Raw genomic sequence first — 27,538 nt, forward strand, 5'->3', positions numbered from 1 at the left:
ATTTCATGGCAAACTTTCAAAGATTAAGTTCAATCTCTTAAGTAAGGAATACTTGTATTAATAGAATATTGGGGCTTTTTAAAAAAGTGATTAAAATTTCAAATGTGAAATTGTCAGATTAACAAGCTTTCTTAAATATTCCCAATGCAATGATGAAAATAATTAACAGTGTATTGTATAAAAATGTATTTCCTTGTTAACCCTGAATTTCTTGTTTGCATACATATATCTCTTTTTTCTTTCCTGATACTTCACTAAAATGATAGTAGAGGAATAAAAAAAAGAATAAATCTACAAGGCCAAAGAGAAGAAGTAATAGTAGATGAGGGATTGCAGCAAATTTGGATAGAGGAATAGTACCTGACTTAGTTAAGCAGAGGAATCTGTATTCTGAGTTCTTGCAGTAAGGAAAACCAACAAAAATGGATAGATCAAACTAAAGAATCCCTGAAAGGCTTAGGGTTTGGAGGTTTCAGTTATCTCCAAAGGTTAAGGTGAAGCCTCGGGGCAGAAAACAGTGGTGTTGGTTGAAAGGCTATCCGTGAAGAGGTTAGGCCTTCAGGTCCTTAACTATCTTGCCAAAGACCAGAGGCCTCATTCTCTGGAAAACTGAACTTTCAACTTGATCAGAGGAAGATGAATAGATGCTAACAGTGGGAACATCCCCACAAAAAAGTTGAGTACTGCCCAGTTGCTTTAGAATGAAGTATGCCAGGTGATAGTCTTGATCTTATTTACACAGAGCTTTTGACCAGCTTTAGTGCCTTCTAAATGTGAATGGAAAACTAGATGTGTTGAGGAAGGCCTTTCTATGGAAGAGAACAGATGGTAGGAAAAAAGCAATGAGAAGGCAACAAAGATAATGGAGGGAAATAAAAAATGTGATTGTAGAAATAAAATTTCCAGTAGGAGAATTAGAAAGTCAAGTGGGAGACATTTCCATAAAAGTAGAATAAAGAGAGGAGAAATGGATAATAGAGGAGAACATGAGAGTATCAGTCTCAAAGAGGTAGAGCATCAAATTATAGAACTTTTAGAAAGAGAAAACAGAAAATAGGGGAACATGTTTTCAAATAAATAGTAGAAATAGTATCAGAACATCCCTGAGCTTTGTATGATGTATGCTTCCAGACTGCATCTGTTCTCACAGTGGGAGTAGCACAGTGAATTCAAGCAGTGTACCATTTAGCTTTGTCATCATGGAAATTAAGAGCATCCATTAAGAAAAGATCCTTTAAGCTTGCAGCTTAGAGGGAGAACTAGAGAGGGGTACAAAATGATCAGGAATTTGAAAGACAGCAGTACTGGATGCTAAAAATACTTGCTATACCTTTAAAATCCTGAAGAAAAATAACTATCAAGCTGGAATTCAGTTGTGTGCGTGCGTGTGTGTGTGTGTGTATGTTTTCAAGCTGTCATTTAAGTTTGAAGGTAGAATAAAAACTTCTTTGGACATGAAAGGACTCCATTATACTATATACCCAGGAGAGAGCAGTGCAGGGAAGTCCTAGAATGACAGCCAGGCAGCAAGTTTACAGAGCAACCATGCAAGGTGGGGAAGGTCAGGACCCTGTTGTTGGATATAAAGCCTTTTAAAATAGTGTATTTGGCTTTAAAAAAAGCTTGCTTATGGGGTGCCAGGGTGGCTCTGTCAGTTAAGTATCTGCCTTGAGCTCGGGTTTTGATTTCTGATCTCTCAGTCCTGCGATTGAGCCCCATATCAGGCTCCCTGCTTAGCGGGTAGCCTGCTTCTCCCTCTCCTGCTCCCCCTGCTTGTGCCCTCTCTAATAAATAAAATGTTAAGCTGCTCTTTCATCACTTCAGTAAAAAATTAATATGAAAGTGCATTTTTATGAAATACTATCAGTATTGAATGGGGCTTATTAGAAGGTTGTGATTAATACTACTTTAATGTGAACAACTAAACTGAAGGAAAAAAGCAGGCTCAAACCATGAGTGTGAAGAAAATCTTCCTTCATGAAGAGTACTCCTCAGTAGTTCTAATGGATTCTGTTCCAGGATGTAATTCTTGTGAGTTGAGACTAAATTGTAGCTGAGTTGAATTTTAATTGTTGAATAATCACTGTGTGATTAAGTCCAGAAAATGAATGAGATTATAAAAATAGTAACTGAGTACTTAAAACTACTCTGACTTAAAGTTTTTGGACTCAATTGACCTTAAAAACTAGGGACTTTATAAAGTCGATACTGTTAAAACTCAAGATTGGATTTTGGTGTAGGTGGAAAGCAGCAGCTTTAAAGGAAGTCATTCAACAGCTGCGTTGGTGGTTAGGCGTGAAGGCAAAATGCCCAGTGTGTGGTAGTGGGGAGGGTTTTCACTGTGAGATCTACTTAAAAAAACAACACAACAGTTTGCTTATTTTAAACTCTGTTTAGGGAAACTGAAGCCCTTTAACCCTATAAATAACATTCCTTTGAGATACTGTCATGCTTTATGAGCTGGGAAGATATATGAAGCTTTGGATCATATAATCACTATTTTACATTTAAAAGAGTGATTTTGTTTGTGAAGAGTTAATTATTTGATTACTTTTTTATGTGCCTTGACAAAACCATTGTGGTTTCATAAAACACTTTTTATTTATTTATTTTTTTAAGATTTTATTTCGGAGAGAGCGCATGCGCACAAGCATGAGCAAAGGGAGGAGCAGAGGGAGAAGCAGACACCCTAGTGAGCAGGGAGCCTGTTGGGGGACTCCCATCACAGGATCCTGGGATCATAAAACACTTAAAAAAAATTATTTATTTTGAGAGAGAATGCACACACGAGGGGTGGGGGGAGGGTCAGGGGGTTGGGGGAGGGGAAGAGGGAGAGGGAGAATCTTAAGGAGGCTCCATGCGTGAAGCCTGATGCAGGGCTCCATTTCACGATCCTGAGATCAAGATCTGAGCAGAAATCAAGAGTCAGACTTACTACCGAGCCACCCAGCGCCCTAAAATACTTTTTATGAAGGATCATAATAATACATGAATTGTGTTTATCTTAGGTCTTGCTCTGAAAATTAAAAGTCCAGGTAGATTTTTCTAAGTCAGAGAAATCTCCATTATGGTGTTTGACTTATTTGGTTACTTACAAATCTACTTTTTTTCGATATCTACTTGGAAAAAAAGTCTAACTCTTGCCTAAACTTTGCCAGCTGTTGGGTAAAACTTGATGTTTTTATCCATGTTTTGAGAATCTATATTGTGTTGCTCTATTTCCTCAATTTTACTTATCTAACACATTTGTGTGAAATGCTAAGTTGAATGACCAGCAATGAATAGATCTGATTTGAGGTATACATACAGTCCAACAGATTGTAATAATCAGAAAAATCTAGTTGCTGAACAATAACCTTAAAAGATGATTGCCATACTGAATTTGCTATGTAGTGGATTTATGAGAGAAAGTCTTGTAAAAAAAATTTTTTTTTAAAGATTTATTCACCTGCGTTGTCTGGGTAGCTCAGTTAGTTAAGCGTCTGCTTTGGGCTCAGGTCATGGTCCCAGGGTCCTGGGATGGAGTCCTACATCGGGCTCCTTGCTCAGCGGGGAGCCTGCTTCTCCCTCTCTCTGCTGCTCCCCCTGCTTGTGTACTCGCTCTCTCTCTCTCATAAATAAATGAATAGAATCTTTGAAAAAAAGATTTATTCACCTACTTTAGAGAGAGAGAGTGTGCATGTGAGTGGGGAAAGGGCAGAAGGAGAGGGATAGAGAATCCCAAGCAGATTCTCCACTGAGTGTGGAGCCCCACGTGGGGCTTAGTCCCAGGACCCTGAGATCACCCCCTGAGCTGAAATCAAGAGTGAATTGCTCAACCAACTGAGCCACCTAGAAGCCCCAAGTCTTATAAAATTAATAGCCAATTAACTATCTTTATACATCAGGGATTAGATTTCTCATATAGTATTAATTTCTTTTTTTTTTAAAATGTTTTATTTATTTATTCATGAGCGTCAGAGAGAGAGAGAGAGAGAGGCAGAGGGAGAAGCAGGCTCCCTGCCTAGCAGGGAGCCCGATGCGGGACTCGATCCCAGGACCCCGGGATTATGACCTGAGCCGAAGGCAGGCGCTTAATCATCTGAGCCACCCAGGCGCCCCTCTTTTTCTTTTTTTTGAAAGATTTTATTTATTAGATCAAGCGAGCATGCATGGGTGGGGGGGGGGCAGAAGGAGAGGGACAAGCAGACTCCTGGTTGAGCAGGGAGCCCAATGCAGGGCATAATCCCAGGACCCTGAGACCATGATCTGAGCTGAAGTCAGATGTTTAACTGACTGAGCCACCCCAGCCGCCCCTTAATTTTTCTTTTAATTTGGTTTGAAACACCCAGTCAGCTACTAATTTGTTTGTTCATTCATGCAGTTAGTAATTATTTGCTATCTGGTATCTATCCCATTCTGTCATTCTCTCTGATATTGCCCTAATTTTGATATGTTGTTTTTTTTCCCTCATCATATTGAATTCTTACATACAGTCTCTTCTACCAGAACACAGTCATCTTTCCAATATGCCAGTTTAATTAGATTGCTCTTCATTGCCTGTAGAATAAAGAATTAGAGTTAAGGACCTTTATACTTTGACATGGGTCTGCCTTTCCAGCTTCATCTTCCACCAAGTCTTTTTTCTTCTCCTGCTCCTCCTTCCAGTTTCAGTTTCACATTTTTAAATTTCTGCTTTTGCCATTTTATTTGTCTCGAATATCACTCCATAATTCTGTTAGTTGAAATTCTTGGACCTTCAGGATCAACTTAAATTGCTCTCTCTTTAAAGCCTAAGTAAGTCCCCTTGAGCTGACTTTAGTCAGGCAAAGTAATCCTGCCTTGATGTTCCCATATAAGAGTATTTTACTTTGGTCACTTAATTATATGGAACACTTCAGCCAGGGGAGAACAAAGATGTTTATCGGTGAGAGAGGGACAGGATGGAAGATCAGGAAAAAGCAGTGTGAATGTAGTAGATATCGTCAATGTTTGAAATATTCAAATTATTATTTTAAAAAGGTATGAGTCCTAAGGAATTAATAAAGCAAGCAAATGTAGACTTCTTTATAAGGCAAGAAAATATTTGCTTTGTTTTTCCCCCCTGTAATTTACTTACTAAAAAGTGAGGTTTGTAGTTTGGGGTTTGAGTCTTCATGTCAGGGAATTAAAATAGCCCTTATGTCTTGGTTTTTGCCTATTTTTTGGGCCTAAGTTTGTGTTCTCAGATGAAGAAAAGATAAGGAAGGAGAAGGTGGTTTAGACTAACTAACTTTGCTCGCTTTACAGTGCTTAGGGACATCGAACAGCGCTTATTTCTTTAGTACTTCTTCCTAGGGCCCCTCCCCCTCAAATAATTAGTTGGAATTCTTTTAATGACAATGGGAGATAACTTTGTAATTTTAGGAATTTTTAGGATTTTATTTCTACATGTACTTCTGTTTTTTTTTTTTAGAAAAAAAATGTGCTTTTGTTTTTTGTTTAGGATGAGAAATACTATTTTTATTATTTTTTTGGTGCTGTGCCTGACACATAATAGGAATTCAGTAAATCCTTGTAGAATGTATTTGTAATAATGCTACTTCATGGTACAAAGTCCCCTGAGATTTCACTTTCCCCAAACAGTTCCCTCATAAATATGTGACATTACGTGCTGAAGAGATTACATTTTGTAGGAAGACTTACTGTTAAAGTACTTATAGTCTCATCGTTCTATTACTGCTTGAAACTTAGTATTTACAATCACAAGAGAAGTGTATAGTTCTTCATTAAAATGAGAAGAACTGAAATTAAGTGAATCACTCAGTATTTTCTTTTTATTTTGGTTTTTTGGTTTTGATTTTTTATTTATTTATTTGACAGAGACACAGTGAGAGAGGGAACACAAGCAGGGGGGTGGGAGAGGGAGAAGCAGGCTCCCCGCAGAGCAGGGAGCCCTGGGATCATGACCTGAGCCAAAGGCAGATGCCCAATGACTGAGCCACCGAGGCGCCCCTCACTCAGTTTTCTGTAGGAGCTATTTTAGAATGGATTTGTCAGAGAATTAGCATTTTAGCGTTCTGATGGTTGCCTTTTCTGCTGGTGGTTGGTAGTTGAGAAAGAAGAGTTGTTCCTAAAGTCCCTAAGTATTTTTCAGTTTGTTCTTTCAAAGTTAGTGAAATTACTGTTATCCCCAGAGGTTAGAAAATATTATTAAATAACATATGGTTGACTCCAAGGCTTTTACCCATTAATCCTAGGACATCTGGTTGAGGACTAATTTTGTGAAAAAGATGTGTTGATTCTATTACATTAACTTGACCTTTTTTTTTTTTTTTAAACTCAAGTGTCTGGAGGAATTTGCAGTATTTACTGTATGACTAATTAGAAGTTAAAAACAAAATTTATGCCCTTTTGAAAAACTGCTTCTGGAAAGCCTTTCTCATTATTTAAGAACATTTAATCAGAGGCCCATCTCAGTATATAATGAACTTTTGGAGAGTTCTCCTGTGAAGTGGGAATGCCTAGTTAAGAATGGACATTTTCTTCTTTTTCTTAGATTCTTCTTTGCTTTATATTTAGTCACATAAGAAAAGTGACATCAGGCCTTACTTTAACCAAAGAAAATTCAGAATTGGTATGAAGCTGAATGAATATGAATGGATCAGCACTACCATTTATAAATGCATACCACATGAGGCATGTTCCCTAACAAAATCAAGAGCAGCCAGGACCTGGGAGCTGCTGAAAAAGTGCTAAGATTCCCATCTCAAGGGCCATCAAGTACAAGTGGATTTCCTTAATCTATTTTCAGTATTTCAAAAAGCCTGATGGAAGGTTTATATTTGCTGTGATGGAGGTGGTGTAGACCATCTGAAGCGCTGTTTTTTTGCTTTTGGTTTCTTACCTCACTGCAGTAACACTAGCTATTTTATGGTTGACAGAGCTATAAAATTAATTTGTCAATTTATCAAATGCCTCTTTTGTGCCAAGCACTGTTTTTAGGCTTCTACATTGATAGCAGTGAATAGAACAAAGCCTCTGGATTCAAGAAACTTTATACTCTAAATAAGTAAATAATATATGTCAGATGTTAAGTGCTGTAGGAAAAACAGAGTAGGGAAGGGCATTAGGGTGTGCTGGTTTTGAGTGGATGGATGGGGTTGCTATTTTATAAAAGGTGGTCTATGAAGCCTCCCTGATAAGATGATAATAGAGCAAAGACCTGAAGAAGATATGGAGCAAAGCTTATAGGTATCTTTCAGGCAGAGGTATGGAATCAATAAATACCAGAGTCCTGAAATGGATGCATGCCTAGTGTGTTCAAGGAATGGCAAGGAGACCATCATGAATCAAGTAGAGTGAGTGAGAGGGAGAGTAGGTAGAGATGACGTCAGAATGCTTATGAGCAGGGGGTACAATTTGTGAAGAATCTTGTGGGCCACTGTGAAGAGTTGAGCTTTTATGTGAGCGAGATGGGAGGCATTGGAGAGTGTTGAGCAGAAAATACTACATAATTTATGTTATAAAAGGATCAAACTGCTGTACTGAGTGCTGACTCTGTGTAGGCAATGGAGGAAGCAGGAAAAGCGGTCAGAAGCTACTACAGTAATCTTGGTGAGAGACAGTGTTGACTAGGAACAAGGTAGACCTGGTCAGATTCTGGATGTAAAAGATAGAGCCAACAGGATTTGCCAAAGGATTGGATGTAGAAAGGGAAAGAGGAGAGTTGAGGATGATGTCAAAATATTTGACACGTGCAAGAGTAAGGATGAAATTGTCATTTAGTGAGAGAAGAAGAGGTCTGTAAGAGGAGTAAATTTGAAAGGGGAGATAGGAGGTCATTTTAGGGTATGATAAGTTTAAGATGGCTGTTGGTCTCCTAAGTAGTGATATTAAGTAGGCTATGAGCTCTAGATATCTAGAATTCAGTGGAGAGGTGTTACCTGAAGATAGAAATTTGGGCATTATTAGCATGTGGGTAATGTTTGAATATTTAAGACTAGATGAGAAAGCAAGGAGATGAGAGTGGATAGACAAACACAGTCCAAGGATTGAGCCCCAAGAGTTTCTGATGTTGAAAAGATAAGGAGGATCCCAGCCAAAGGAGACCAAACGTTTTTTTTTAAGATAGCTTGATAGATAGGGTCTTCAAAGCATGTTCTGGTGTGGGGTTGGAAGTAATTAATTAAATTAAATTTAAAAAGAAATTCAAAAGATAGTTCAAGTTTCTCATTTTGTGAAATATCTGAACCTTCTTACTGCATATTTTCGATATGTCAATTAAGAAACAATAATATGAAGATATTTTATAACTAAATCAATAAAATGAAAAATTCCAATGAAATGTTCCATTCCTTTGAATATTTGTCTGACTCTCAGCTAGTCATTTAAATGCAGTGTTATCTGGAAGATAAAATTAACTCCACATATCATCATGTTTACCTTTTAGCACAGACCCCTTAAGTCAAGAACTTCTGGTGTGAGGAAAAAAAAAGCACTTCTGGTGTATACTTTCTTATAGTCTACCCATTAAAGAATTTAAATCCAAATTACAAATAAGAAATAAACATTTTAATGTTTATGAAAGAAGTAATGAGAGGATTTTCATGAAGTCTTTTTTTTTTTTTTTAAGATTTTATTTATTTGAGAGAGAGAGAGTGAGCGAGAAAGAGAGCACAAGCCGGAGGAGGGAGGTGTGGAGAGGCAGAGGGAGAAGCAGACTCCCCACTGAGAGGGAGCCCAATGTGGGACTCCATCCCAGGACCCTGGGATCATGACTTGAGCCAAAGGCGTATGCTTAACTGACTGAGCCACCGAGGTGCTCCTCATGAAGTCTTTATATATCTTTTTTATGCCATTAAAAAATAGGTTAGGACAACATAGTATATTATACAACCAGGTCTTTTAGATCTAGTGATAAATATAAACCAGTGGTGCAGATAAGTTTGACTAGGCAAAGCTGTGTAGTTCAATGATTATGTCTTTGGACTTGGAGTCACAGAGGATTCTTATCTTCTCTCTACATTCATTTCTTAGTTGTCTCTATTGGGGCAATTTGTCCAAACTTCCAAAACTTCAGTTTCCAAACCAGGATGTAGCTGCCTCCCAGAGGGGTAAAAATTAAATGAGATAACATATTCTAGTACTTCAGTGCAATGTCTGGTACATAGTGAGTGGTCTTTGAAACAGTATTGTAATTTTGTTGTTTAGCTTCACTAATTGAATTGAACTCCATACCAGTTGTGAGAAGAAAATTGTGTTTAGTTCCTGTTTTTGTGTGATATACCCATGCACACACACAGCCCAAGTTAGTAATGTTAAAGAAAAAACAAAGTTAGTTTGATGAATTACATGAAAACTTTATTGAATATCCTAGGTTTTATCATCTCATTTATGAAAGAGTGATAGAAATTATAGTAGAATAACATCTTCTACTCTTCCTTTTTAATTCGTGTGTCTCAGAGTTTATTCCTCCTGATCATAGCATTTGAGAGTTTATTTGTTTTCCATTTAATGAGTACCTATCTTAGGAGAACTATGTGGACTGAATTGGATTGAACTTGGGGTCAGCTCTTAAAATGGTATTGCTGTTTGTAGGTGAAAATTAACTTGTATTATGCACATTTTAGGGGAGGTAAAAAACTAGAGGTACCAGTGATGTGTTTAAAAGACTAAGGATTGCTCAGACTTCTTATGACCTTGATTGATGAAGTGTCCTGTCCAGAATGTGGTTTGCTCACATATAGATCTTTTAGTCTGAAAAATCTGAGTAGCATTGATTCAAGGCCTGAGATTTAAACTGCAGAATATTTCAATTTGAGCAGAATGGGGCCATCTTATACAGCAGAATCCTTCAGGAGAAAGGGCCTTTCTTTTGGGTTGAAGATCCAACTTAAAATCTCATTAATCACTTATTGGGAGATCAACATTATCCTGTGGTGCAGACAATGAATTAAAGTCTTCAGTCTTTTAGAAACTCCTTTTTTTGAAAGACAAACTTTTAAGAAGTAACTTTTAACTTTTAAATCTAGCACTAAGTACAAAACTGAGTAACTTCTGGGTGTAATCATTAGACAAACAAGATGAGTCACAGGGTATGGAAAATCTGAATCACCTGGGATAAATTAGTATCTTGCTATTCTGGTATTTCACCCTCTGTAAAAGAAATTTTGAGGTTCTGAAATAAACTGGAATGTTTAGTTTCTGAGAATATAGGACTTTCTCTAGAATGATCTACATTTTGACCAGATTATCTTAGTATAGATTATCTCCATATTATTATTATTTTTTATTTTGACTCAGAACTTTTATTGTTATTGTTGGCATTCAGCTGTGCAATCTGCCTAACAATTTCTTTTTTTTTCTTTACTAGACAAAGACTTTAAAAAAAATTTAAATTCAGTTAAATAACATGTAGTGTATTATTAGTTTCAGAGGTAGAGTTCAGTGATTCATCAGTCATATATAATATCCAGGGCATCATGTCCCCTCCTTAATGGCCATCACCTAGTTACCCCATCTCCCCCACCCTCTCCCCTCCAGCAGCCCTCAGTTTGTTTCCTCTAAGAGTCTCTCCATCTCTGATTTCATCTTGTTTTATTATTCCCTCCCTTTCCCTATGATCCCCTCTGTTTTGTTTCTTAAATTCCACATATGAGTGAGATCATTTGGTAATTATCTTTCTCTGATTGACCTCTTTCGCTTAGCCTAATACCCTCTAGTTCCATCCACGTCATTGCAAATGGCAAGATTGCATTTTTTTGATGGCTGAGTAGTATTCCATTGTTTATATATACCACATCTTTATCCATTCATCTGTTGATGGACATCTGGGCTCTTTCCATGGTTTGGCTATTATGGATATTGCTGCTATAACATTGGGGTGCAGGTGCCCCTTCAGATCACTACATTTTTATCTTTGGGGTAGATACCTAGTAGTGCAGTTGCTAGGTCATAGGCTAGCTCTGTTTTTTAACTTTTTGAGGAACCTCCATATTGTTTTCCAGAGTGGCTGCATCAGCTTGCATTCCCACTAACCGTGTAAGAGGGTTCCCCTTTCTCCGCATCCTCAACAACATCTGTCGTTTCCTGAGTTATTAATTTTAGCTATTCTGACTGGTGTGAGGTGGTATCTCATTGTGGTTTTGATTTGTATTTCCTTTTTCTTTTTTAAAAGATTTTATTTAATTATTTGATAGAGAGTACAAGCTGGGAGAGGGGTGCGGCAGGCAGAGGGAGAGAGAGAAGCAGGCTCCCCACCGAGCAGAGAGCCCGATGTGGGGCTCGATCCCTGGACCCTGCAATCATGACCTGAGCCAAAGGCAGATGCTTAGCGGCCTGAGCCACCCAGGCACCCTGATTTGTATTTCCTGATGCCAGGTGATGTTGAGCATTTTTTCATGTGTCTGTTGGCCATTTGGATGTCTTCTTTAGAGAAATGTCTCTTCATGTCTTCTGCCCATTTCTTGATTGGATTATTTGTTCTCTGGGTGTTGAGTTTGAGAAATTCTTTATAGATTTTGGATACTAGCCCTTTATCTAATATGTCATTTGCAAATATCTTCTCCCATTCTGTCGGTTGTCTTTTGGTTTTGTTGACTGTTTCTTTTGCCGTGCAAAAGCTTTTTATCTTGATGAAGTCCCAATAGTTCCATTTTTGCTTTTGTTTCCCTTGCCTTTGGAGACATTTCTAGCAAGAAGTTGTTGTGGCTGAGATCACAGAGGTTGCCGCCTGTGTTCTCCTCTAGGATTTTGATGGATTCCTGTCTCACATTTAGGTCTTTCATCCATTTGGAGTCTATTTTTGTGTGTGGTGTAAGGAAATGGCCCAGTTTCATTCTTCTGCATGTGGCTGTCCAATTTTCCCAACACCATTTGTTGAAGAGACCGTCTTTTTTCCATTGGACATTCTTTCCTGCTTTGTCAAAGGTTAGTTGACTATAGGGTTGAGGGTCCATTTCTGGGTTCTCTATTCTGTTCCATTGATCTGTGTGTCTGTTTTTGTGCCAGTACTGTACTTCTTGATGATTATAGCTGGAATTACAGTCCGGAATTGTGATATCACCAGATTTGGTTTTCTTTTTCAACATTCCTTTGGTTATTCGGGGGTCTTTTCTGGTTCCATACAAATTTTAGGATTATTTGTTCCAGCTCTGTGAAAAAAGTTGATGGTATTTTGATAGGGATTGCCTTGAATGTGTAGATTGCTCTAGGTAGCATTGACATTTTAAAAATATTTGTTCTTCCAGTCCATGAGCATGGAACGTTTTTCCAATTCTTTGTGTTTTCCTCAGTTTCTTTCATGAGTGTTCTATAGTTTTCTGAGTACAGACCCTTTGCCTCTTTGGTAAGGCTTATTCTTTGGTATCTTACGGTTTTTGGTGCAGTTGTAAATGGGATTGACTCCTTAATTTCTCTTCTGTCTCGATGTTGGTGTATAGAAATGCAACTGATTTCTGTGCATTGATTTTATATCCTGCCACTTTGCTGAATTCTTGTATGAGTTCTAGCAGTCCAGTTTGGGGTGGAGTCTTTTGGGTTTTCCACATAGAGTATCATGTCATCTGCAAAGAGTGAGAGTTTGACTTCTTCTTTGCTGATTCGGATGCCTTTGATTTCTTTTTGTTGTCTGATTGCTGTGGCTAGCACTTCTAAAACTATGTTGAATAGCAAGTGGTGATAGTGGACATCCCTGCCATGTTCCTGACCTTAGGGGGAAAGCTCTCAGTTTTTCCCCATTGAGAATGATAGTCACTGTGGGCTTTTTGTAAATGGCTTTTCGTAAAACAATCTCAATGATATTGAGATATGTTCCCTCTATCCCTGCACTGTGAAGAGTTTTAGTCAAGAAAGGATGCTGTACTTTGTCAAATGCTTTTTCTGCATCTATTGAGAGGATCATATGGGTCTTGTCCTTTGTTTCATTAATGTATATCACATTGATTGATCTGTGGATGTTGAACCACTCTTGCAGCCCAGGAATAAATCCCACTTTGTTGTGGTGAATAATCCTTTTAATGTACTGTTGGATTCTATTGGCTATTCTATCTTGTTGAGAATTTTTACATCCATGTTCATCAGGGGTATTGGTCTGTAATTCTCCTTTTTAGTGGAGGTCTTTGGTTTTGGAGTCAAGGTAATGCTGGCCTCATAGAACGAGTTTGGAAGTTTTCCTTCCATTTCTGTGTTTTGAAACAGCTTCAGAAGAATAGGTATTAATTCTTTAAATGTTTGGTGGAATTCCCCTCGGAAGCCATCTGGCCCTGGACTCTTGTTTGTTGGGAGGTATTTGATTACTGCTTCAATTTCCTTGCTGGTTATGGGTCCGTTCAGGTTTTTATTTCTTCCTGTTTCAGTTTTGGTAGTTTATATATTCCTAGGAATGCATCCATTTCTTCCAGATTCCCTAATTTGTTGGCATATAGTTGCTCATAATATGTTCTTAGAGTTGTTTGTATTTCTGTGGTGTTGGTTGTGATCTCTCTTCTTTCATTCATGATTTTATTTATTTGGGTCCTTTCTCTTTTCTTTTGGATAAGTCTGGCCAGGGGTTTATCAGTCTTACTAATTCTTTCAAAGAACCAGCTCCTAGTTTTGTTGATCTGTTCTACTGTTCTCTTGGTTTCTATTTCATTGATTTCTACTCTAATCTTTATTAATTCTCTTCTGCTGGGTTTAGGCTTTATTTGCTGTTCTTTCTCCAGCTTCTTTAGGTGTAAGGTTAGGTTGTGTATTTGAGATTTTCTTGTTTTTTGAGAAAGGCTTGTATTGCTGTATACTTTCCTCTTAGGACTGCCTTTGCTGCATCCCACAGGTTTTGAACAGTTGTGTTTCCATGATTTTTAAAAATTCTTTTTTTTTTAAAGATTTTATTTACTTATTTGACAGAGGGAGAGAGAGAACACAAACAGGGAGAGCAGCAGGCGGTGGGGTGGGGGAGGGAGAAGCAGGCTCCCCGCTGAGCCGGGAGCCCGACGTGGGGCTTGATCCCAGGACCCTGGGATCATGACCTGAGCCGAAGGTAGACACTTAACTGACTGAGCCACCCAAGCCACCCCTAAATTCTTCTTTAATTTCCTGGTTGACCCATTCATTCTTTAGTAAGATGCTGTTTAATGTCCATGTGTTTCTTTGTGGTCCTTCTAAATATTTTCTTGGTGGTTGACTTCAAGTTTTAAAGCATTGTGGTCTGAAAATATCCAGGGAATGATCCCAGTCTTTTGGTACTGGTTGAGACCTGATTTGTGACCCAGGATGTGATCTTTTCTGGAGAATGTTTCATGTGCACTTGAGAAGAATGTGTATTCAGTTGCTTTAGGATGGAATGCTCTGAATATATCTGTGAAGTCCATCTGGTGCATTGTGTCATTCAGAGCCCTTGTTTCCTTTTTGATCTTCTGCTTAGATGATCTGTCCATTGCAGTGAGTGGGGTGTTAAAGTTCCCTACTATTATTGTATTATTATCAATGTGTTTAATTTTGTTATTAATTGGTTTATATAATTGCTTGCTCCCATATTAAAGGCATAAATATAATTGTTAGATCTTATCTCCATATATTATTTAGATTATGTCTAATCTAAAGACAAATCTCAGACTTGTTTTTTTTTTTTTTTAAGATTTTATTTATTTGACAGAGACAGCGAGAGAGGGAACACAAGCGGGGGAGCGGGAGAGGGAGAAGCAGGCTTCCCGCTGAGCAGGGAGCCCGATGTGGGGCTTGATCCCAGTACCCTGGGATCATGACCTGGGCCAAAGGCAGACGCTTAACGCCTGAGTCACCCAGGTGCCCCTCAGACTTGTTTTGTGATAGTAATTTATGTAGGAGTTTATATCTGAAGTATAGTTAATGATTTCGTTTCTGAAAATCTGTAAGAATATCATATAACCAACTTTCATAATTCAGAATATATGCATTTGCCTGATAGTATCAGTTTTCAAATCATTTTATATATATTTTTAATACTTAACAACCATGTAATGAACTTACCAATAAAATATTTGCTTTTATTTTTTTTTAACCTTTTTTTGTTGGCAAGTTAATTTTAGCTGTACCAGTTAAGTTGAAGTTAGATTTGGTGTTCTAAGCCTGTTTCTAAGAATCACATGGTAATAGACTTAGCTTTAAATATTAATCAATACATTGGGCTTTCTGAGGCTGTATTTGGAAGTACAGTATAACTGTACATCAGGATCATGGCTATGATCAGTTGGACTGACTACTATTAAAACCAGAAAGAGTGTCATAGCTGACTTAGACATTTCTTTTTTTTTTTTTTTTTTTTGAGATTTTATTTATTCATTTGGCAGAGAGAGAGCACACACAGGGGGAGCAGCAGGCAGAGGGAGAAGCACACTCCCTGCTGAGCAAGGAGCCTGCCCCGGGATCATGACCTGGGCTAAAGGCAGAAGCTTAACTGACTGAGCCACCTAGGTGCCCCAACATTTCTTGTCTTTTTTGATGTTGTAGACTGAGAAACATTAGAGCTTTTATTTTCTTATCAATATCTAAAGCTAAAACAGTGACCTGTGTGTGATGGGGGCTCAATAAATATTCATTAAAAAAACAAATGAGTGCATATCAGACTTCTTAAATTGAGGTAGTTTTTATCTTATTATCTTGAGATGGTTTCTAATTTTATAAAATTATCTTTTTTAAAAGATTTTATTTATTTGAGAGAGCACACAAGTGGGTGGAGGGGCAGAGAGAGAGAGGGAGAAGCAGACTCCCTACTGAGCAGGGAGCCCGATGCAGAGCTCTGTCCAAGGACCCTGGGATCATGCCCTGAACCGAAGGCAGCCGCTTAACCAACTGAGCCACCCAGGCAACCGTCTTATTTTATTGTATTATTATTTTAATTTTAATTACTTTAATTAATTTTTAATTAATAATTTTAAATTATTAATTAATTTGACTCTGCCACCCCAGTGCCCCTAAAAATATTTTTAATCAGAGAAGTGCAATGAAAAAGAAAAATATCATTTGGAGAAATAAACAATAATAGGAAAGTGGGGTGATTTAATGTGGCATCATAAAATAATATTTGTTCTTACATCCTTTTCCCTCGAAGGGTTATTATTACTATTTTTTAATTTATTGACACAGAAAGAGCAGAAGCAGGGAGAGCAGCAGAGGGAGAAGCAGGCTTCCTGCTGTGCCCCTCTTTATTTCTTTGTCATGAGTTTGGACTTTGTGATAGGTATTTTCTCCCCATTGTTCATGAATGGTCATTGCTGATAAAACCAAGATAATAGCAAATTTCAGTACTGATGGTTAATGAATGCATTATCCAGTATTACAGCAATTACCTAATTCCCATACTTTGTACAACTAGCAGAACAAGATTAACTTGGAAATGTTTTCTAGAAAGGCCTTTTCAAAGGTAATTTAGTGACTAGAAGGAACCCTGCTGAAATATTTTGGAGAATTTTGTTCTACAAAGAAGTTCTTATGGAACTGAAATGCTCAGTGAAAGATTATTCTAGGTACACACAGAATGCACCAACCGTAGCCAGCTGTTACCTAGTGCCCCATTTTTTCACAGTATCCGCACACCAGAGAAGCTAATAGCCTTCAGGATATACTGATACAGATGAGAGTGCTGCCAGTTTAACGCTTCTGTGCCAAAGGTGCACATAAGATTCTTTTGATCGCAAGGCCAGGGCCTGGCCAGATGAAAGAGTAGACTTTTTAAAAGGCAAATTTGATACATCTATGCCACCCTCTTACCCCCAACTAGAATGTAAGATCCCAGAGGGCAGGGATTTTTTTTTTTTTTTTAAAGATTTTATTTATTTATTTGACAGAGAGAGACACAGCAAGAGAGGGAACACAAGCAGGGGGAGTGGGAGAGGGAGAAGCAGGCTTCCCGCCGAGCAGGGAGCCCGATGCGGGGCTCGATCCCAGGACCCTGGGATCATGACCTGAGCCGAAGGCAGACGCTTAACGACTGAGCCACCCAGGCGCCCCAGAGGGCAGGGATTTTTGCTAGTTTTTTTTTACTGCCTTATTCCAGGTGATTGTTTTCCTGTTAGAAAGCTGCATGAGGCCAGCGTACCTGGCTGGCTCAGTCAGTGAAGCATGTGACTCTTGATCTCAGGGTTGTGAGTTCAAGCCTCACATTTGGGTGTAGGGATTACTTAAAAATAAAATATTAAAAAAAAAAAAAAGAAAGCTATACAAGGTCAGATTGTCTCTCTTTTTGCTCACCATTATATCTCCAGCACTTAGCAGTATGTAATACATAATAGGAGGCTAAGTAATTAATTAATGGAATGAATTATGTAGAAGGCAAACTTAAAAGGGTTCTGTATACTCTGTTTAATACTCCTTTCTTCCTTTTTGATATCTTAAATTCTGGCTCTTTCAGCCCAACTCTAAATTACCTTTAGCTAGTATTCAATTCCTAATACCCTAGACAGTAAAATATAAGGCATTGTTATGAATCATAGCTATAATATTTGAAGTGTAATCTTTGAAGGTAAAGGAGTAGGTGACAGCTCACATTTTGTGGTATGGGCCTACCCGTTTTGTTTGTGGCCCAGGGTTGTTTTTTGGGATTATCACTGGAGTTGTTGCGAACGAAGAATATGGATGTGTATTATTTGTCACTGTAGCCTTTAATATGTCTGGTCCCCAGGGAGCCTTCCAGTGCTGTGCTTCTTACTTTTAAACAAAGAATAAATGAAAAGTTAACATGCCTCTGAAAGGCTACAGATTGCCTTTTATAGATTACTTAGTGCTTCTATAGATTTCAGTTGACTCTTGAAAAACATGGGGGTTGGGGGTGCTGACTCCCACCCCAACAGTTGGAAATCTGCATATAACTTTAGACTGCCCTCAAACTTTACTGATAGGGAGAACTGTAAGAGATCACTTTTTACTGTAATACAAAATGTACTGGACAGATGAACTGCTCATTGGGAGATGATTAATGTCACATGGTATTGTAAGTGGATACTTGCAACACTTGAGCTCACTGCAATAGCAACAGGAGGTAGTTATGAAATTATTACAGTAGTAGAGTATGCACTATGATTAATTTTATGTAGTTATGATTCAATACTGTATGTTTGTTTATGGTTCTCTCAACTGTGAATGGTGTCATGTATGGTCTGTGTTTGTGTAAATTTTGATAAATTTTGATTTTTTAAGTAGATTTAAATATATTTTATGGTATCAAATGATAAGTAAGAGTAATATCTACATACATTTTATTAGACTTGTATCTATATTTTATAAATTCATGATATATCTTTTACTTAATTTTTTTAGTATTTCTAGGCTATGTGGTTTATCTGTTTTTTCAAATTGTTATAAATCTCCAAAAAAATTTCCATATATTTATTGAAAAAATCCACAAGTAGACCCATGCAGTTTAAACCCATGTTATTCAAGGGTCAACTGTACTTCTATAGATTACTATAATGCTTACTTAAAAAATATCAGTTGTCAATTAAGTTCTAAAAACAAGATAATTTTTAGTTGATGATGGCATATTGTAAAATATTTTTGTTCTTTTCCTGAAAAACATAAGGACTTTCAAGAATTTCAAATTTGCCGACCTAACTCCAATGATATGTATATGTAATCAGGCTTTAATGTGTTTAAGGTTTCTAGTATAATAGCACCGGGAATTGAGATGTCTTTTTAAAATTTCCTTTGCAGTGTCTTTTTAAGTACTCTTCATAAGCAAACATGCTTTAATGAGTGTGAATGTTGATTGCATGGGTTTTTTCTGAATGGTTTTCTGGGAACAAAGTAACATGTGTGAAATAATTTTGTTTTTTGTGGGATGAATAAATTGGACTTCATTATTGAAGGATAATTTGTTATAATTATTTAGGATTCTAAAAACAAGTGAAACCTTATTAAAAAAAGAGGTTTATTCTAATATAAACCATGCACTAGGTAGAAAATAATATTTAATTTAATAGGGGAGGATATGAAGTGTCCACAGTTTCTCCCGACACAAGTACATCATCAGTATAGTTAGAATAAGACAAGTTCAGGTAAGAATCTAGGCCAGCTTCATGGGGTCCAAGGTCAGTGGATGTCTTTGATGACAGTGCTCCACGTGGCTATCTCTTGGGTCATACTGCTCCAATTTGGGCTGGTTGTTTGCCTAATTACAGGGCTCTAAGTTGGAAGTAATTTTCCTTTGGAATTTTATAGACATTGCTTTGTTGACTTCCTGCTTCAGTGTTGCTGACCTCATTTTGATTCATGATCCTTTGGATATGACCCATGTTTTTTTCTTCTGATTTCTCTAGATATGTATTGCATCTTCTCTTTATTCCTGGCGTTCTGATATTTGACATAGTGTCTTTGTGTATGTGTGTGTGTTTTTCCCAGTTATTGTATTGAGGACTTAATGGGCATTTTGGCTAGACTCTAGAAAATCATGCCTTTCAGTTCAGTTTCTTTGGACATTTTAGTTTTCTCATTTCTCTTTTTTGAGGGGTCAGGATGTCTGTTGTTCCTGATATTTTGATGCTTAATCTTATTTGTCTCATTTTCATATCTCCCCCCATCTCTTTTTTCTTGGCTTTCCGAAAAATTGCCTCAGCTTTATTTTTTATACCTTCTAGTGAATATTTCATTTCTGCTGTTATATCATTAAAGGAAAATTATTTCAACACTTGTTAAAATGACAAGAAAGACCATTCAGGATTATTGCAGTAGGAGTGTATTAGTCTGTTTGGTCTGCCATAACAAAATGCCATAGATTGGATGTCTTAAAACAGAAATTTATTTTCTCACAGTTTTGGGGGCAGGAAGTCTGAGATCAGGGTACCAGCATGGTTGAGTTCTAATGAGGACTCTCTTTTTGGTTTTCAGATGGCCACCATCTTGCTGTGTAATTACATGGCCATTGGGGGGGGGGCCGGGGGATAGAGGGATCTGAGATCTCTTTTCCTCTTTTCATAAGATCACTAGTCCTATTGTATCAGGATCTCATGCTTATGATGTCATTAACCTCTTTACCTCCTAAAAGCCATATCTCCAAATATAGTCATATTAAGAGTTAGTGTTCACATATTAAAAAATACAAATTTTGGGGGGGGAACAACAAAATTAAGTCCACTGCAATCTGTAACAAATGGTATTACAATAGAGGAGAGAGATGGGGCTCAGTTTTGAATACAGCAAAGACAGCTGGGGATTATAGCCAATAAGCAGAGTAAGGGGGGTCAGTGGATCCAAATTAACTAAGAGAAAACAGCAAGGATAGGAGATTCTTGAAGGCAGTTCAAGGATTTATACATCAAAGTTAGGGGATGAAAAACTTGATCAGATATCAAGGGAGAGGGAATTTCTCCAAATTGGCTTATCAGGAGTCTTGCTAAAACTGGCCTATGCAGACCCAAAAAGGATAGGACAGACATGGAAGGCCTAGTGCCACAGCCTCATCAAGAAGCAGGCTCAGAGGAGCCTAATTAAAGTTTGGTCAAGGAGAGAGTTTTTTCAGCTTGTGGTAATTTGTTTTCTAAAGATTTTATTTATTTGAGAGAGAGAGAGTGTGAGAGAGATCATGAGCAGGGAGAGAAGGGTAGAGGGAGAAGCAGACTCCCCGCTGAGCCGGGAGCCCGATATGGGACTCGATCCCAGGCCCCTGGGATCATGACCTGAGCCGAAGGCAGACGCTTAAAGGACTGAGCCACCCAGGCGCCCAGTTTGTGGTAATTTATATATATATACTCTTAAATGTTCTGGCATTTCTCATTCCAGAGAATGTCTTTTCCAGAGAATAACCTTGAAGCTTCTCTTGGGGTAGTGATGGGAGTGGGGATGTATTTGCCTAGCAATGTGGAGTATGTGCATGTTGGTGGTATTAGGAAATCTCTTTCTTTTTTTTTTTTTTTTTAAAGATTTTATTTATTTATTTGACAGAGAGATACACAGTGAGAGAGGGAACACAAGCAGGGGGAGTGACAGAGGAAGAAGCAGGCTTCCTGCTGACCAGGGAGCCCGATGTGGGGCTCGATCCCAGGACCCTGGGATCATGACCTGAGCCGAAGGCAGATGCTTAACGACTGAGCCACCCAGACGCCCCAGGAAATCTCTTTCTTAAACAACTTTCACCTAGTCTTTCTTATGTTAGACCCTCTCTTTTCACTCTTGGTTCTAGAAGTGTCTTTGCAGTATAGTTACTATGTCTTTTGAAAGTCAGTGGTAAAATTTGAGTTGTCTTCCATCTTTCCCTATTCCTGACTTGAGATTCAGCTCTCTCAGGTTTGCTGAGTCAGTTGCCTCTCAACCATCTGCTTTCCAGCTTCCAAAGTACTGTTGCTATTGTCTCCTCTTTGTTTTTTCCCATCCTTGTGGACTGATTTCTTTTTAAAGAATCACTTTACTGTAGATTTAGGGATTTGATGAAGGGGCAACATTAGTTGTGTGCCTTTAAATCTGTCGTCTTAACTGGGAAGTTGCAGCAAATGGTTCAGAATGGGAAAGCAATTTGAATAGTTCAAGGGAATTCGCCATTTTTTCAGACTTTGAGGATTTTGCTGTGATTTTTTTTTCAGATACTTAATTATTCTTAATGATATTTCATGACTCTTCTGTAATTTCCTTCTGTACTTAGAAGAATAACAAGACCATTTTTGCAAAATTTACTGGTGGCTTCAGGTAGCAGGTATTGGGAAAAATAAGTGGGAACAGCATGACTAGTATCTGTTGGGTACCATTAGAATGATGATCTCAATTTTGTCACTAAATCCTCATAGCAATTCTGTAAGGTAAGTGATATCACTTATTGGTAAGGATAAAGATAATGATCAGCGAGATTAAGTAACTTGCTTAAGAGCTAGTCAGATAGTGGTAGAGCTTAGTTTCAAGCTTAGGTTTTTAAGACCTTTCAACTCTTTTTAGTTCACCATCTCCTTTTACTCTTCGAAACTGTGTGCACAATTCATTCATTCACTCAGTGACTATTAAGTTGCCTGCTCTGTGTTGGGCCTTGGGAACACAGAGAGGACTAGTTCATGCCCTGATGGAATAGGGATGGCATGATCAGATTTACCTTTCATTAGGATTTCTGGTGATCCATGCAGATTGGCAAGAGTAGCAGCAATAGGCAGCTTAAGTTAATTACAGAAGTCTGGTAAAAGAACATGTTGGTTTTAACTAGGATGACAGAGGCAATATAAAGAAATGAGTGAAAATGAGATGCCTATTAGAGGTAGAGTTGACAGGTTTAGGGGAGTGATATGAATTTGCAGGGAGCTGGAAGAATTGAGGATGACCCCATGTTTGATTTGAATTGAGTGTTGGTGCATTTACTGATATAAGGAAGAACAGGCTGGGGTGGTGGAAAAGAGTAACAATATAATCATAACAATGTTACATCTTTTAGATATACCCATGGGAAGATGTCCAGTAGGCACATGAACATCTGGGAACTCAACTGAGTGGTGTTCTGGGCTAGAGCAATAAATTTGGGCATCACTCACCTAAAGATGGGACTTAAAGCCATGGGACTACATAGAATTATTTAGGTAAAGTGTGTAGATGTAGGTGTGGTAAGTCTGAAGCAGTGTTACTGATTCACTTCTCTGGAGAATCTTCATTTAATTTCTTAACTTGGAATTACATGTAAACCTAATAGCATTTGCTCCTTGGGGAAAGCGAATCCCACTGTATAGTCATGGCATAAAAGATATTAACCAAGAAGCACATTGCAAACATGCCAGTAGTTAGCAGCTTTTTGACTGAACTACATACTACACATCCTTGACTTTCAGGAGAGAATAGATCTGAGAGCATCCACATGGGAAATCCCAGATTTACAAATGCCACAAAAGAGGAGAGTTTATGGTATGTGCATCAACTCTTTTTAAATATAGATAAGTAGTGAAAAATAAGTTCCCATTGAGATGCTGAAACTAGAACATCCGGGATCACTCACTAGCCAATTCACTATTACACATTAGTCTCATAGAATCCGAGCTTGTTAAAATTAAATATTTTACATGTCATGAACCCTTTGGGATGAATTATAAATGTTAGATATGACAGTGCTAAGCATGAAAGAAGCTTTATAAGAACACTTGAAAAATTAGAATTCACAATCTCAGTGTCCATCAGTAGGACAGTAGGTAAACAGTTGTAGTATAATTGTTCAGTGGGCTAGTATATGCAACAACATGGTTGAATATCAACATTTTGTTGAGTGAAAGAAGCCGCACATAAAAGCTATAAGATTTCATTTATATGAAGTTCAAGAAAAGGCAAAAATTAATCTGTGATGAGACAAATCAGAACATTGGGTCTCTATGGAGGTTAGGGATTGACCATAAGGGAACTTCCAGGGGATAATGGAAATGCTCTACATATTGATTACGGTGTTTGTTAAATGGGTATATGTATTTGTCGAAACTCACCAACTTGTATACATAGGATTTGTACATTTCACTGTGTATAAGTTTTACTTCAGTCAAAAAAAAAAAAACAGTATGCTGAGTGGTTCTGTGAGGGTACATATAGGGAGCCACATGGGTAAAGCATCCCTGTAGTCTCAAATTGTCGGGGTAAGTTTCTCAGGGGAGGTAGTCTTTCACATGTCTCATTTTTATCCCTTCAGGTTTAAGATGACTTTTGTTAAACTCTTAGTTAACTCTACACAATAACATCTATTCCTGGGACAACTGTTTAATTTATTGTGTGATTCAGAATACTTTAGGTAATAAAAGGAAGTGTTTTTATCAGCTACACTGGGGCAATAAGTAAAAACTGTGACTGTTTCTCCCGATTTCTGTACTGCTCAAAGTGTAGTACTCCACTGCAATCACGGTTGAAGGAAGGCAGTAGGAGAGCAGGTGTTACCTGAGGGGTAGTCTCTGCGTGGTCCTTATCTAAAGGTGGATAAAAGGGGTCAGGATTACCTGTGGCAGGGGCCGACATGTGTTTCTATGAATGGCAACTTACATGTTAGCTTTCTAAAAAGATATGTTATTTATTTTTTATTTCCAAAGTTATTCATGTTGTTTTATTTGTTCCTTTCAAACAGGAGATAGTGGACACTCCTTTCAAAAATGGAGGATGGAAAGCCTGTTTGGGCGCCACACCCTACAGATGGATTTCAGATGGGCAATATTGTAGATATTGGCCCTGACAGCTTAACAATTGAACCCTTGAACCAAAAAGGCAAGGTGAGTTTCTCAGCTGAGATTTCAAAATTTGATTTTTTTCTATAGATGTCTCCCTTCTTAATGAAATAGATAGTCCTAGCACAGTATAAGGGAAAGCAATTTTCTGGTAAGTGAATCTTAGTTTTCTAGTGAGTTATTTAATTATTGTTTAAGTATATATCCTAGGGAAAAAGTGGTGTCCTATCATAAAATCGTACAGAAATCTAGTGAGCCTTTTATTATCTCATTCTTAAGAAATAGCTGTATGAGAAAATATGAACGATAACATTTTTATTCCTTATGCTGTATTGCTAAAGCTAATATATCTGTGATGTAGTCAACATGCTATAAAACAAAAATATGAAAAGTGAATGGGATTATTTTATCAAGTTTTGCTTTTTGCTTTAGCTTCTAGATAATTTTTTAAGCCTTTTATTTACTTAAATTTATTAGCATGGGATTGGAGTAAATATATTTCTATTAAATAAAGATAGTTGTCTCTTTTTTAAGATACTTAAGTCTAACAAGCCCATCTATTATTACTAATATTTTCATTATAATGATAGTTTTTAAAACACAAAAGCATACTTTAATTTTGTACACATGGCATCTGTTTCTTTTTAAGCTTAGAGTAGACAGTATTACAAAATGGGAGTTTGGGGAAAATGTGATCAGGAGTCTCTTTGAGTCTTCATGGGGACTATAAGGTCTGTTGTTGTGGGAGAACGTCACAGTTTTCAGTTTAATAAATACTCCTGTTAAACAGATCTTCTGACTAAATTAAATATGTTGATGTCATTTCTGTTTACTTTAGACTCTGAGACTGTTCGTGAATAATTTATATTCTACTGATACATTGTTAACTAATGCCATGTGACTGCCATCCTTCTGGGAACCTTAGAAAAACAAGGTGGATCTCTCATGAGGTCTTTTCACAGAGAAAACTATTCTGTTACTGTAAACAACCCAGGAACCTAAATGCATAATATACAATGTGCTGTGTTAGAGGAGGCCAATTAAAGATATTCTCAGGAAAGAAAACACAAAGTGTTTCTAGTTTTTCCTCTTATTAACAAGTACCTCTTTGTACTTACAATGCTTTACATGTTCAATGAATGACAGAGTTAAGGAATAAGCTCAATTATTTTCATATATTTGAATCTGTAGGGGAGGGAAAATTTTCCTCTACTCTTTCAGGTCTCTGGCTAGACCTAAGAATAAAACCGATATAAGACAGATTCACAGTAGAAAAGCATGCCATTTTTGTGTGTATATTGGAACCTTCACAAGAGAATGAAGATCCAAAGAAGTGACCGGAGCAGAAAGCTTTTATACCTTTTTGACAAAGAAACAATAAATTTGTGAAGAATTGATAAGACAAAGGGGTTTGGGTTAGGGGCAGTACATTGTGGTAAAGTAATTAGGAAGATAAGAGTTAGTGTGACAGAGTTTATATAGATTTCTCTTGGCCTTGATTCCCCGTCTCTGGTGATAAGAATGTCTTCTTTCTTCCTGGTACAGGGAGGGCACTTTTCACATAGGAATTTTATCTTCTGATTTCAGGGATAAAAAGGAGGGTGAGAATGGCTTTCTTGCACCTGCTGTTTCTCAAGAACGTTTAATTGAAAATAATTAGTATGTCAAAGTAGTATATTTAGGGTTATAGAAATTTAGTGAGCCTTTCAGTATCCTTCAAAATCTTTTTTCATTTTTATGTAACACATTTTATAAGAACAGTAAATCAGGCTACAATGAAATGAAAAGTGTTATTTCCTAGGTATATTCTGTTGTATATATTTTGTTATATCGACAGGTGACAAAATAATTCAATTCAGGCATAGAGGAAACTTGATTTATGAGTATATGCTTTTTCATATTTTAAATATTTTGTGTGCTTTCAACTTTTGCCTTAATAGTATTAGTCAGTACATACATAGAAGCAATAGAAACACTTTCAAATTTAAATTGTGGCGTTATGAAAACTTTATGGATCTGTAGGTAATTCTATAAACTAAGAAGCTTCTTTCCATAAAAATTTTTTGGAAGTTAACAAATTCTCAGGGATTGCTTCTAATTTTAATTTTTTCTCCTACTCTCTGATCAGGGTCTTAATAAACTATAACATGTCATAATAACCATATAGTTGAAAAGATCCATATGAGTAGCAGTCTTTTGCTTAGGTAATTCATGGTAGAGAGATCATCATCTTTTAAATATTAAGGAATTAAGTGCATAAAGTGATGGACAAGTCAAGTAGATCTGTTTGCTGATATAGTAGAAGCATGGAAGAGGGAATTATTAGCTCTGGGAGGGACCATGTCTTTGATGATAGTAATGGCTTTAAAAATTTTTTGATTGTGACCAATAGTAAGAAAATGGATTTTACATTGCATTTGATATGTGTTTTGTGCATGTGTATATATTTATAAGAAATAGATTATATATGTCAACAAGTATGTGTATTATGCATGTGTATGCATATTCATAAGTGAAACATCCTTATCACATGTGATGCATTCTGATATTTTTTAATATCTTTTATGCTGTTGAAAATGCTGTCTTGAACCTCTAAATTGATTTCATGTTCTATATGCAGCAGACTGGAAATCAGGCTAAAGCTCTAACTCTATGGCATATTAAGGGTCCACATTTTCTTTTTCTCTCTACTTTGCTAGTATTATCTTTTATCAATCAACAGTCTCCTTCTCATACTCTTGCCATATGATTATTCTTGTGTGTCTGTTTCTCCTTTTCTTCCATCTTTCCTCTCCAGTATTTATCACGCCCTCACCATGAACCAGGTGGTTTTGGGTGCTTTGTGTCCTTGCTCACAGTGCTCCTTTTGTCACTCTCCATAGCTTTTTGCTTAGCAAATATTATTTATCTCTTAAGACTGAGGTCACCTCCTTTATGAAGTTTTTCCACAGATATCCAATCTCTTCCTCCTCCTCCCATGCAGTAGAATTTACTGTTGATTATTTCTTCTTTGGAGGAGTGCTAAAAATTCTTAGCTGCCTGTAATGTTTTATCAGAGATATTTGTGTACATTTCTCTCCCCCTCCCTACCAGACTGTATTCTCAAATGCAGAGACTCCTATTTGTTCGTTTTGTCATTGGAGCTTGATGTGCTGTGTTTGATGTGTGGTAGATGTTTACTGCTGGTGATCAATGTGTGCTTTGTTATGTGATCTTCCCCTGATAGGAGAAAAATGCATCCTCCCTCTAAAAGAAAACAATTGCTTTAATGAGACAAATTTTCTTTCTCACTGAGTAGGCAGTAAAAGGGAGAAGAAGATGAGGGCTGGTGATAATTGGGGGATGAAGGAGGGAGAGAAACTATCTTTTAGGATTCATTACTGGCCTTTTTTTACCCCTGCTCTTAACCTTCCCATTTGAGGAATTTGTTGTCCTCCACTGCTGCCCCACTTTCTGGATCCTCTTATATT

At 37.3% G+C, this 27,538-nt stretch overlaps 1 protein-coding gene across 3 annotated transcripts in view; it reads left to right on the forward strand.

Annotated features, from left to right (window-relative positions):
* Nucleotides 1-27,538, forward strand: part of MYO6 (myosin VI) — a 142,920-nt gene that overhangs the window by 33,271 nt on the left and 82,111 nt on the right. For all 3 annotated transcript variants that reach the window (XR_008505330.2, XM_045867115.2, XM_045867118.3), the window contains exon 2: nucleotides 23,972-24,113. Coding sequence is in view for 2 of the 3 variants with exons in the window: in XM_045867115.2 (XP_045723071.1) it covers nucleotides 23,997-24,113 (117 nt within the window). In the remaining variant the exon portion in view is untranslated. The remainder of the gene's footprint in view (nucleotides 1-23,971; nucleotides 24,114-27,538) is intronic.

Source organism: Mirounga angustirostris, unplaced genomic scaffold (genome assembly GCF_029215605.1).
Source record: "Mirounga angustirostris isolate CCGP_5_RB_7025 unplaced genomic scaffold, mMirAng1.0.hap1 SCAF_8, whole genome shotgun sequence".
Lineage (NCBI taxonomy): Eukaryota > Metazoa > Chordata > Mammalia > Carnivora > Phocidae > Mirounga > Mirounga angustirostris.